Genomic DNA, 12,743 nt, shown 5'->3' with positions numbered 1-12,743 from the left:
CCCCTGCGACAATCACCCTCCCGGCACGGCAGCGGGGCTGGTTCCCCATCGGCTCAGGGAAGAGCTCTCACCCTGGACATCGGCCACCCGGGGGCCTCCTCCTCTCCTGCCCCCAGAACTCGCACTCTCCCCTGTTGCCCACCGCCGCCTGCCCCAGCCCGGGCCATTGCCTCCTGAGCCAAGCCCTGTCCTCCCAGTACAGCCACGGCAGGTCACTAGCCGGGAGCTCCTGCCTGCCAGCCCACCTTGCTCTCCATCTTATGCTCCTACAGAAGACAGCAAACACTCAGTTGCATCTGGCTTGACGACCAGGAGGGGCCACTACGGGCACGAAAACATGCATCTCCAATGATTTAAATGACTTAAATCAATATGCTGCTAATAACGAGTATGTATTTTAATACACCAGAGTCTTCAGGATGAGTATCAAAACCTCCTCGGTTTTGATAAACGGGCCGTGTGTCCGGGCTGGTCCCCAGGAGGAGAGCAGGCAGGCTGTGCTAACACGCTGCCTGGTCCCTCACCAACACTCAGCAACTTCTGTAACGCCCTGGGACCGAGGGGATCGGCACAGGGTCTGCGCACAGGGTGGATGAGTCAGGCAGCTTCTGGGACTTGCTCAACAAAAAACACTGAATTTGTGCCAGAGCTGGTAACGCTACCAGGTGTCCTGAGTCCCAGCCCCTTGCTGGAACCATCAGGCACCATTCCTACATAACTATTATGCTCTGCATATGGATGAAGGTGGAAGAATAACAGAAGACATTACATACCGGTCTCTCAGGTGACATAATTGATGAAATCCCCATGGGAATTTTGGCTCCAAAATTTCCTAGGGGGTGAAAGAGCACAATGAATTTGGGAACTAGAGAGAGAGTAGAAATATTCATGCTTTACCAAGAACTCAGTGCTTTATGTCCCTAAGTATCTCCTACTGAAGCAAAGGACCAAACAGGTTACCTGCATAATTGCACCCACAAACTGGTTAGAGCGTGCAACACCTTTTTTCCCTGAAGCTAAAAACTCTATTTCCTACTGCCACCTTTGCCTCTCCTTCTCCAGAAAATTCATTTTAAGACACAAACATGGATTCTTGCCTCAGGAGAATGCAATGCTGTGTAACACAGTGACGACACCCCCTGTCCACACCCAGCCAGCCTGCAGGCGTGAACCTGACCCCTCTGAGATCCACACGCACACAGTCCCTGCCTTTCCTGGGAATCCTTCGTCCCATGCTGCATTTGTAGCACCAGACCCCAAGTGCTCACATAGGCACGGTGTGCAAATGAGTTAACGCAGTGCCAAGTGAACATGCACTCAAATTCAAGCCTTGGGAATAACATTTTACTGTGGTATCATCACACAGCCTGGGCCAACAGCAACGACAACTCTCTTTACCTTTGTTGGTGATGTTCTTCACTGGAGGGTCTTTCTGCACAGGGCTTGACAAGGCACTCTCAGCTGCAGAAGGACTCAGTTTCCCTGTCTCCCAGGAGGTTGTGTTTCTTGGACTTGATAAGTAGTTGATGGGATGAGAGCAGTTCTGTAATGACAGGGAAGAGATACAGGACAGTGAAAACTGCAACGTGAGTCTTTGCTAGATCCAGGTCCAACTTTAAGGATTCATTTCATCTGTGGCCCCTGGGACTTGGGACTTCGACTCCCATTCCCAACCTGGTACAGCAGGCTGCTGCCTAATCAGGGTAGATATCTTTGGGTCTGCGCTGTCCAACAGGACTGCAAAGAAGGGAGACAAAAAATTAAAACAATGACTTCTTTCCAACATCATCTTCTCAAAGCAGACCAAACATATGTCTAGGGCCCTCCTCTGATGGGTACATGATGAATGAAGGGGGCAGCAGGGCTTCCTTGCAACTTACTGTGAATGAGAGTGCTTTCTTCTTGTCCTTCATCCTCTGGATGGCATTCCTCACCTGGAGCAGAGCAAGGACATTAGAGAGGGCCACAGCAGCTCTAGCAGAGCAAGAGATCCTCCAGCAAGTCATGGGGAAAAAGCAACTGCTGTTCCAGAAGCACAGTTGGACCTATACTGCCTGTTGCACTGACAACAACCCCAGCTACCCCCTTGACTGCTAATAAACAGTTGCTGTGACGAGTGACTGAGCCCCAGCCAGGGGCATCTCTTACCTCGCTGTTATAGATTGCATAGACCAGGAATATGTACAGGCCCTGAAAAGGAGAGAGCACAGGAAGGGTTAGAGATATACAGCTGGGTTGTGCTAATTTGCATGGGAAGAAATGAGTTTGATGAGCACTAGAATGGGTGAGGACCGGGCTAAGGGGAAGAGGCACAGACGGTGGGCATGGCACAGCCAGGGACAGCTGGGCAGGGAGGACCTTCCTTAAAATCACACTTGAGACCAGGCTCTTCACAGAGAGCCCAAAGGAGAGACGGTCCCTGTCCCAGTCTCTCTTCCTTCTCCTCTCCATCCATTTCATTTGGGGGGAGCAGGCATCTCTCACTGGGCACTTGGCTTCCTGAGCCCAAAGCTCTCCCGCACTCCCATTCACTCGTGCACGCAAAATCCCCCAGAAAACACCTCCTTCAGACCTCAGAAGCAGAAACTACCAGCAATTAATTGCTAGGGGAACTGAGATCTGGGAAGCAGACCTCCCTTCCCACCCAGCACCAAACCTGGGGGGGGGTTGCCAGCCTCCCACAGACCAAGTGCAGCGTGATGCCGGGAACAGTTCCTCTGTTCCATACAGTGACAGACCACAGCGTTAACAGGATGGACCCTCTGACCCAAACTCAGTGCGGTATGGACTCAGAGGCTTTGCTCAGTCCCAGTCTGGACAAGCCTTCCTGCTGGCACGCTGGGGCTCCGGCAGCACAGTCTTGGCCACCCTCTCCCTACTCGCCGAACCCTCACTGTTGCGTGCACGCACCAGAGATCAGCGAGCAACGCCACGTTCTGCCACAGCCAAACGCAGCCACAGCTACACGCCTGGGGCCGGTGAGGGATGTGCTCAGGGAAAATGCCCGGGGCAGGGCCGGAGCGAGCGTTGCCTGGAGGCCACAGCCTGGGGCTAATTACAGCTCCAGACCAACGATTTCGTCCTTAAGGCAGCCCTATCTGGCCCACCAGATTTATGTTATATCTGTGGGGTGTTTGTTATCGCAGCTAGATAAATCAGCTGCAGCAAGAAAAGTAATCCATCTTGTCTTCAATGAGCCTTGCTCTTCATCTGCAAGCTCTTGGCAGGCGTAATGGTAGCAGTACGCTGGCGCCGTGCCATGACCTGTCCTTCAGCCAGCAATGCTGGTCACTCCCCCAGACCAGATTTCTGGTCAGGCTGCCAAGGCAGGTCTTCCTTGAAATAATCATTCTGGATGAGCATGGCGAGGGGGGGGGAGCGGCGAGGTCGGCAAGGAGGAGAGCAAGGAAGGAGAGGAGGCCCAGCTGCAGCAGCGGGCGGAAGCGGAGTCGTGGCTCTGGAGGAGCCCGCTCCTGCCTGCGCTCCTGCCTGCGCTCCTGCCTGCGCTCCTGCCTGCGCTCCTGCCTGCGCGCCATCTTCTCCCGGCGGGGACCGCAACGCCCCGGCCCCTGCAGCCCCCTGCTCACGGCGGGGCAGGCGCTGGGTGGCCGCAGGCGAGAGCACGGCACGTGCCGGGACCCGCAGAGCAGGATGGATGCTCCTGCCTGGTGTCCGTCTGTCCAGCAACCACATCCTGCTGCGGTCCGCACACCCCAGCTGGGAGCAACGCCGTCTCCTGCTCCCCTCTCACCGGAGACGGGTGAGTGGGTCTGTAAGTCCCTGCCCCGAGCCAGCCTCAGGACCATCCTTCCAGCTCCACAAGTCCAGATGAAGCCAGGAAGTTTTACCTACACTGTTTCTCAACAGCAGGCACCTCCTCCCAGCACTGGGTGCTTGGCAGGGTGTTGGTGCTGCTACCTCCAAAATCGTGGGCTGGAGGGAGGGCGATGCCGCCTGCTCACCAACCTGCGGGGCAGCCACCGCAGCCACCTCCGGCACAGCACCGCTCCCTGTTGCTTTTCAGTCACTCGGCTGAATTCCTGTGCTGCCTGGCTGGAGAAGGAATTGTCATGTTTGGTGTCGACACACAGAGTAACCTTGAAGACAGGCTTCGGTTTCCACAGATAAACAGAAGGCAGTCAAACAAACAAACAACCACAACAGCAAAACTTTCCTGCACAAGATTCATGCATGAAGAAGCACGCTACCTTAAAGGAAATTCCAAGGCAATCCATAAGACAGTCAGCAAAGGGGCTGAAATGTAGCAGGCTTTGTCCCTGCTTTCTCTCAACTCCACAGCTTCCCACCAGCATTTCTCCTCTGGGGTAATCTGCAAATTGACCTGAACTCGGTAATGAAGGGACAGAGGCAAACAAGCACAGCATATTCATGGGCAAACCCTCGACTGTCCATCCATACAACAGCCACAGCTCCTACTGAGCTTTAGGAGAAAGAAAAAAACCAAAAGCAGCAATAACTTAGAAAGCAAGGGAAGAAAGCAAATCCTGATCCAGCAAACACCTCAGCTCCTATATCACCCAAGGCGGACATTGTCATGGTTTGTGAGAGAGAGTCTCGGGAAATGTATCATCCAGAGGACACATTTATTCAGTTCAGGAGCCATTCCTTGTCTCTCAAAAACCCCATACACTCAGCATCCACGCTATGACAGCCAGAATCCCGCAGCCCCTCTGCTGGCACCAGCGATGAAGCAAAGGCTGAGTGAGCCATGGAGGATGTAGGCTGGGTGCTGACCTTGTCAGGCCACAGTCAAGGGGTATTAGCAGTCACTGAACCAGGGAACTTGTCATGGGATTTCCCTTGCCAGTGCTGGGTTGCAGAGCGAAGAGCAGCCCTGAGTGCTACCGGAAGGCAGCTCTCCCGAAGGCTGTCCAAGCCTGAGACCCTCAGCAGGACCCCTCTGGTGTGATATACGTATTCATGTTTTTACAGCACGAACACTGAAGCAAGGCAGAGGAAGACTGCCAGGGTGGTGCTGGGACGCTGTGCCCTGATCTGCCTTTCTGCTGATGTTGATGGAGTTCACCCAAGCTAAGAAATGTTTTTTTCTGTGAATGAAAAGATGCTGGTGCTGTTCTCAGCTCTGCTCACCTCAACTCTTCACAGCACTGAGCTTGGAGTTCTCTTCTGCTCAATAACCTAAGCATGGCATGAAGAGGCAAGGAGAAGTGATGCTATGTTTAACTACAGTTAGGACAGGCCTCCTGCCACCCTTCTGATATCCTTAATAGCAGAGATGCGGAGAGGCGGCCCTTGTCTGGCCTTGGAACATCCCCATCTGAGAACCGACGGATGTGCGTGAGCAGCGCCCGGCTGCTGGACCAGCGCCAGCCACAGGCAGAATATCCCTGGAGCAGCCACCCATCTCGTGCACGCGGTGATAACGCCTGCGTTGCACCCTTGGAGAGCTGGGCCAGTGCTACACTGAAACCGGCCAAGTATGCCAGAGGGAAGCACTGCGAACTCTGCTGCTCCGTAAGTGAAAGCTACAGCGGGAGCCAATTTCTACTGAATCCAAAGAAAAAAGGGAGACGGGGGGTGGAGAACTCTTCGGATCCCAGTGGTTTGGAGGGTAGTTCCCAGTTGCTCTCTCGGATTCCCTGGAGTAGGATTTGTCCTCAAGCACTGGGTAAGGGACTCCGAAAAATACATCTGTGAATACCCAGCACAAAGGGACAGGACTGAGGGTGCGGGTACTGCCAGGCCCCTCCTGTACTGCCACAGTCTCAGCCCCAGGGGTTGGACCGAGTCCCTGCTCCCCCCCCCGCCGGGCTGGCTGCCCAGCCCAGTAAGTGCCTGCCTGCAGAGAGCTCCACCGTTCCCTTGGGACCAATTCCCCCCCCCATGTCAGGAGCAGTGGTGTTCGGTGCTTCTCTAGCTCCATCTACAGCTGCTTTCTCTGGAGGTTTGGAAAGCTTCTGCCAATGAGGGGGCTGATGCTTTGAATCACAGGTGGCAAGCACATGTTCTGGGACTTTTTGTCACCATGTGTCCCTGAGTTTCAGATATCCTGAGGTCCTGGGAACTGTTCTACCTCAGTGCAGAACTGAGCACTCCTGGCTGCTGTGACTAATACAATTTGCTTTGCTCTCTTAACCACATACAGGCTGGGTAAAGTTTGAAACTCTTTTGATGAAACCAGTAAACTTAGAAGCAAATATTAAGTATAACTTTACACACCAGGGTTACTTTCTGTCCTGCAGAGATCCCTGTTAATACTACCATATTAACAACATGACTCTGAAGTATGATAGCATCCAGGAGTCACAGCCACGGCCCTGGAAGACACCAAGACAAGCAAACAGCCTTAAAAATGTAGCCAGATGCTACCTGAAGCAGAATGAAGAGGCTGAAGGAGACGACATGACTCACCCAAGGTCTTGCAAGTCAGAACTAGAAACAGCACACACACTTCCAGCCTCCCCTGTGTTAGTGTTCCACCTAACACTCACTCCTGCATCCCATCAGATTTCAGTGCACCTGTCACTGGGAGCATCCCTGGAGAGTGGCTGCATGGCTGCAGACAATACAGATTTTAGGGGTAAATATTTTCAGTCCTTGGTTCTTAATTCTTCTTCCCTCGTCTCCCTGCAATAAAGCTGACTTCCAGGCAAAGGGACGGTGGTTCTGCCTGTACAGTTCTTAGGACACAACCTCTAACTATGTATGAATGTGAACCAGATGAAAAACACTCATCCTAGAACACACAGCATGTAAGCAGCAATCAAGCACACTATGGCTGGAAGTGACCTTTGAAACAGTCTCTGTGAACAGCCCTATTCCGACAGGGATGCTGGCACACACAGCCCATCCCTACCCTGTAGGAAAGGCTCAGATAGCAGCTGGGATGTCTGCCCCATTAAACTGGACAGTTACCATTTGAATTATCCATTAAATGACCAAATCAAAACTGTAATGAAGTTCCCTACAAGCATGTCAGTTTGGAAGTGTCATTCTGAAACCATGGTAATGTCAGAAAATCTAACATGAGAAACAAGATTTGAACTGGAAAGCTATGGCACCAGTAAGACACTCCAGAGACTGGTGCTGAAGGGCCATTAGACAAACAAGGTCTCCAGGGCTGTATTTCATATTTTGGGAGCATGAACTTAGTTTCCTCAGACAAAACAGCACAGCGGCTTGGGAAAGCTGGGTTGGGCTTCAGAGCTGACAAATATCCCTGACTATTAGGACAGGTAGAGTACACTGAAGCACAAGAAACCGCAGATGCCTGCTTGGCTGTGATGTGAGGATCCACCTGGTACAGGACTCACCTGGAGGGAGTTCAGCACGATGAAGACATAGGCCCAAATGATGCTGAGGTGGACAAGGACCCCACACACCCAGGTCAGCCCCAGCACGGGCAGCAGCACCAGGATGGGCTTGGCTGTGGCCCTGTCAGGAAGAAGAGCTCCGAGTTACCTGGGGGCATTTCAAAGCCGAAATACTGTGCACTGGCACCCACCTCCCAGCCAGCAGCTCTCCACGGGGGTCTCTGTCGTGCCCCATGTCCCTGAGCCCAGGGTGTCCCGGCAAAGCCCCCCCCAGCCTGCCAAACGTCCTTCCTGGCTCTGCAAATCCTGCCCAGGGTCTCGCCATGATCTGCCTGGGGCATCTGCACTAGGTTACAGAACACATGAGTGGATCTGCCTTGGAAAGAGCTCCACGGGTTTAGGAGCATCCTGGCCCGTATTTTGCAGTTTATAAGAATTGAAAGGCTGGAGATGCCTTTCAAACAATGTGTCCACCAAGAGGCACCCAAGGTGGTAGCTATGGAACAAATCCCTTTGCAAACAAAATTAGTTAAGAGAGGGAAAACCAAACATTTCACCTCCTGGCCCCCAGCGTGCCAGTCCTGCTCTTTATTTATCACTGAGAGTTAGCAAGAAGGGAGCTCTTTGACGTCATTAGCCATGAGAAAACAGCTATTTTCCCCCTAATTGCTGCTACAAGGAGGGCTTCTGTATTTGTTTTATTAGCATATGGATGTCACCCTGCCCTCCAGCAATGCCCTATCTTCGTGCTTCTGTAAGTTTGGGAAAATTTATTTATGATACAGGAGAACAATGTGTGTCTAGCAGGGCTATCCGGCGCCAGCTAACAACAATAAAGATTCACAGAGGATGATAAAATAATGACTCAAGCAGCAGTTTTTTAGAGGTCTCTCTATATTGACTGATTACAGAAGTTCACACCGCCTCTCCTTCCCCATGTATCTAATACCCACCAGCGTTACTTTCAATCCACCAAGTCCCAAAGTCATACAGAAAATGCCTTTTACAACGGCAAATAGCCGAAACCCCTGCACTCTCTACAGCTGCCATCCTGCTGAGGGGCGCAGACAAGTGCTAAGGATGGGACAGGCGTGAGATTAATTCAGTTACGAGCCCTTCAAACTGCAATGTTCTGTGAAGTGGAGAGGAGCTGCTTCTGCAGCTCAGAGCTCTATAAAATTCCATGGAAATTGGGCACCCAATTGGGTCCCTGGGTTCCTTGAAACACCCCAAGCTGCTACCTCACTTCCCTGTGGTGATGTTTTACAGGATGCCTGCATGCCTGCCTGCAAGCTGCTTAGCAGCACGGTGGGCTGATGTTAGCGAAGGGGCAGACAGCTCGGCAGTGGGATCAGCAGCGTGACCCGCGTTCCCACGCACACTATCACCACTGCAGACGACGGGGATGTGCTCACACCAGCCATTCCCAGACCCAAATTGCTGGTCCTGGTGATGCCAACGGGCCCAGGGTAGCTTTGATTTCAGCAGGTGCTGCCAAGGGTCTCCTGTCCTAAAGTGTTGAGAATTAGGAGTGCGAGTGCAGATGTGGGCGTCCAGTACTGGGTTCCCCAGGCTGAAAGTGCTGGCTGGGCTTCTCAGTGGCTTAGACATTAGAACAGACAGACTACCTCTGGGTGATGCACAGTTGCCCTGGAGGAGAAAATCCTTTCTACCCTGACTCCCCCAACTCATGGTCTTTCACTTTGCCAAGGCAAAGACTCTCAGCTTAACAGTAATCCCACCATTTCATACCCAGAGCAGCCACAGCTGGGAAAACCAGCCACTTCCCTGCTCACCATATCTGTATTCCAATCTGGTTCTCCAGGCTGCTGTTGGGCGTCAGCATCTTTGATCTCCTGCGAGCACTGGACACAGTCACCATCACCACCCGGAACAGCACAAAGGTGTTCACCTGTCAGAGAAGAGCCATTGGACCCAGTAATTTTCTGTAATCTCCGCTCCAGTGGGGTGAGACTTTTCTGCTGGGAACTCAATAACTGAGCGTCAGAACTTAGGGAGAAACATATCACTCCTGAGAAAGCCGTGAGTAAAATACTTCACAGAGCTATCCACACAAGTATGAAATCTATAAAACTTATCTCAAAACTTCTCCTACAGAATGTTTTCCCTGTTAAGTGTTTACTTCAGACCCCTTAAACATTGCACCTTTTTCTGCTACTGTTGTCTAATAATACCGACACTACTTCAAGGATGTACATGTTCCCATGTTAAAAATCAGACCTTTAGTTAAGGCAATGTCACAGTCAACCTACACATTTATCTACATTTCTAATTTAACAGCCAAAACAAGAACTGGTCAGCAAAATTTTGTTAAAGCACTTTTTTCTATAAAAAAATCTGCTTTGGTTAAAGAGATTTATTTGTGTTGTGAAAGTATATATAAAACATAACAAAAATTCTCCTATAAAAGCAGCAGGCACAACGAGCCCTGCGAGCAAGCACCTTAGCTAGAGAAGTGCTGACACCCCTGACTCTGCAATGCTTTCCTAAAACTAGACACGAAGGAATCACGCCTTCCTGGCAGGTTTTGGCACTTACTGCCAAGATGAAGAGAACAGGCCCAACAAAGGCCCAGATGACATTGGTCTGAATGTTCAGCCAGCAGTGGTTGTCTGCCACATACTTGTTAAAGGAAGTTGCAAGCGTCACACCCACGATAATGACTGGAAGGCCTGCAGAAAAAACCCACAGATTAAACCCCAGGAAAACCAGAGAAGTCCCGTGCAGGTCAGCTGTGCTCTAGACAATTGCTTCAAAACCCTCATGACCAGACACGCTCCGGCGTGAGCCAGCTTAGCCTCTGAAACCCCACGAGCAACATCAATTTACTGCAGCTGAAATCTGTCCCAGCTCTGCAAGACCAGATTTATACGCTGTCAGCATCACTCTCCCAGGTATAAAGCATTCCAAGTCCTGAGTCCTGATCAAAGCAATTTACTCCTCAGATTGCTTTTTTAACAAAATGGACAATCAAAGACATAAACCAATCCAAAATACTTTAACCAGTTGGACCCAATGTCCAACTATGTCTGTGTTTTGCAAGGAGCACTGACCTAGAGGGTCTTCCTTGATATGAATTTCAGCTTATTCAAATGAATTCTATGTCCCTAAATGGCTCACTCAGAATAAAGGGTGCTTAGTCAGGAACATATTTATATTTTAATTACTATCAGTCAGTAGTAATGCTCTCCAAGAACAAGAACTTACCATAAACTTCCTCCTCCATTTTTTTGTATTGAACTCTTGGATTTAGAAAAATAACAGAAATTCTTTTAAACTTACATTCTAAGACTGGCAATTTGACACATAAAAGGTAAGAAAGCCTCTGCAGAGTATTGACACCCGGCTCTCATATTGAATCAAACCAAACATTCGGGGAGCTCTCCTATTGAAACTTCTGCTAGCCAAAAATTGACACGTTTTTCTGAGTGGCCAAAGCAGAGGAGTCTGTAGATACCCCAGCCTGTCACATAGTAGAACTTCATTCTCCTGTCTTCACTCATGTTGACCGCTACCACTTTGCTCCACAGGAGAAGCCCCTCTACCAGCATCCATGAAAAGGCTGCCATGAAGAAGAGATGAAGGCAGGCAGTGACCATGAAACACACCACCTGGAGAGAAGAGAAATCACACACCGTTTCAGGAGGAGGAGTCCTCTGGGAGCTTCTGAGTGCGTGTGATCAGAAAGAAGAGAGCAGCCTGCAATTCATGCTGCAGAATGTGCAGAAATGCATTTAAACATCCAGAAGCACCAGGAAGAGTTCTTAAAATTGCAACACATGAATAGTCCAACTGCTGCAGCTCACACTCATTTCATCTGTGTAACCATCTCAAACAACAGAAGAGGGAACTGATAGCATCTTTTCCTGCAGTTCTTGGACCTTCCTTGCAGGTCTCTCATCTCAGAGCTGCTTGATCCAGCCCCGGGATGTGAAAGAGGACACAGAAAGGGACAGAACCGTATGTTGCTGGTTTATAACTACTTAAATTTCCTGAAGGATTTTTTTGTCAGAAACAAACTGTCAGAAAAAAGAGGTGAATTTTGCTGACAGATTGCACAATTCATATGTGCATATCTCCAAACACAGAGACACAATTCTTTCCCAGATGCAAGTTACAGGTAATTAACAAAACATTAAGAAAAGGGATTATGCTTCTATTCTGTTTGCCCTGACAGTAATGCTTGAGCAGGCCTGGTTCTGCTGGCTGAACAGGACACTTTCTGGTGAGCTTACCTGGTTGGTCTTGGCCAGTTCACTGAACATGAGCAGAGCTTCTGCTGCAGCTAATGCAAAGATCAGGTTCTTGTGCACAGTTGTTCGTTCACTCTTGGGGACACTGAGGAAGGAGAGAGGAAGACCTCAGCTGCAGTCAAATGAAAGGGTGCACGTGTTCTCACTAGTCCTTGCTGGGCTGTGCAGACCTGCCTGGGTGACCTGCCATCTCTCTGCTACTCACTGCAGAGACAACAGTCCAGTGAGGCAGGGGACCGCCCTGGTGTGCACGCCCTTGGTGCTGGGGATGCGCTCGGGTACGGCTGCTCAGACCTTGGCCAGTGCTCCACGGAACAGGCAGCAAGGAGGAGGTGGAGGGAGCCACTGCCGCACTCACAAGGCAGATCTCTGTGCTTGCCAAGTAACACAGAAGGGTTGGCAATTGAAGAAATAGGCTTTGCTCCATTTATTTTATAAAAATTAACTCTAGCAGAGCAGCTTTTATGGCAAACATTATTAGCCACTGATAAAAATCTTTCCACGGACACTCAGGTGTGTGCACAGCTCACACAAGCATCTCCACAGAAACAACCAGCACTGCACCCCCTCCCTAGCCAACGACAACCGCTCCCCTCCCTCCCCACTGCTACTGACCACCAGTGCAGCTCCCCAGCCTCTACCTGTGCACCCGCATCACCCCACACTGACAAAGGATACCTTGGCTGTATACTTGTTCTGAAGCAAAACAGCAAACAAATAATACAGAGAAGGCTACAACTGTCTGGACTTTTCTTACCCAACTGCCAAGAATAAAATGAAGGTAACTATCAAGGCACAGAATGAAACTCCACATCCAATAAAAGTCAAAGTCTGCAGTGTGAGCTCCTCCTTGGTGGTCCTCTGCTCCAATCATGAAACAACAGAAGACACAAAACCCCCACAAATTAACCACAGACTGCTCACAGTGCTGGCATCCAGTCCACAGAGTGGCAGAGAAAGGCTCCTCGCTTACCTGCATCTCGTACACCTGCAGCAGGACAGCAAAATTTGTGGTGTGGTTGCAAAAACAGGTAGTGGAGTCCGGGAGAGATGTCACCACAGAGCAGCCAGCTGTGGACCACATCCCACCAGCATCTGGGCTAACATGCAGCAAAAAAACCAGAGAAAACATATGGAAATTACCATCCACTTCAACAGAAAGCCAAGGTGTTAA

At 50.5% G+C, this 12,743-nt stretch overlaps 1 protein-coding gene across 1 annotated transcript in view; it reads right to left on the bottom strand.

Moving 5' to 3' along the window:
• The window catches only part of ADGRD2 (adhesion G protein-coupled receptor D2), a 28,215-nt gene that overhangs the window by 5,698 nt on the left and 9,774 nt on the right, over positions 1-12,743 (bottom strand). The window contains exons 13-23 of the mRNA XM_075054848.1: positions 12,543-12,669; positions 12,327-12,430; positions 11,552-11,654; positions 10,774-10,927; positions 9,855-9,988; positions 9,092-9,207; positions 7,296-7,416; positions 2,149-2,190; positions 1,881-1,934; positions 1,399-1,543; positions 774-832 (exon numbers count right to left, since the gene is read on the bottom strand). Coding sequence (XP_074910949.1) covers positions 774-832; positions 1,399-1,543; positions 1,881-1,934; positions 2,149-2,190; positions 7,296-7,416; positions 9,092-9,207; positions 9,855-9,988; positions 10,774-10,927; positions 11,552-11,654; positions 12,327-12,430; positions 12,543-12,669 — 1,159 coding nt within the window. The remainder of the gene's footprint in view (positions 1-773; positions 833-1,398; positions 1,544-1,880; positions 1,935-2,148; positions 2,191-7,295; positions 7,417-9,091; positions 9,208-9,854; positions 9,989-10,773; positions 10,928-11,551; positions 11,655-12,326; positions 12,431-12,542; positions 12,670-12,743) is intronic.

Source organism: Buteo buteo, chromosome 23, assembly GCF_964188355.1.
Source record: "Buteo buteo chromosome 23, bButBut1.hap1.1, whole genome shotgun sequence".
Lineage (NCBI taxonomy): Eukaryota > Metazoa > Chordata > Aves > Accipitriformes > Accipitridae > Buteo > Buteo buteo.
Note: the sequence above shows the minus strand (reverse complement) of the source record. Positions and strands in the feature narration are given on the sequence as shown.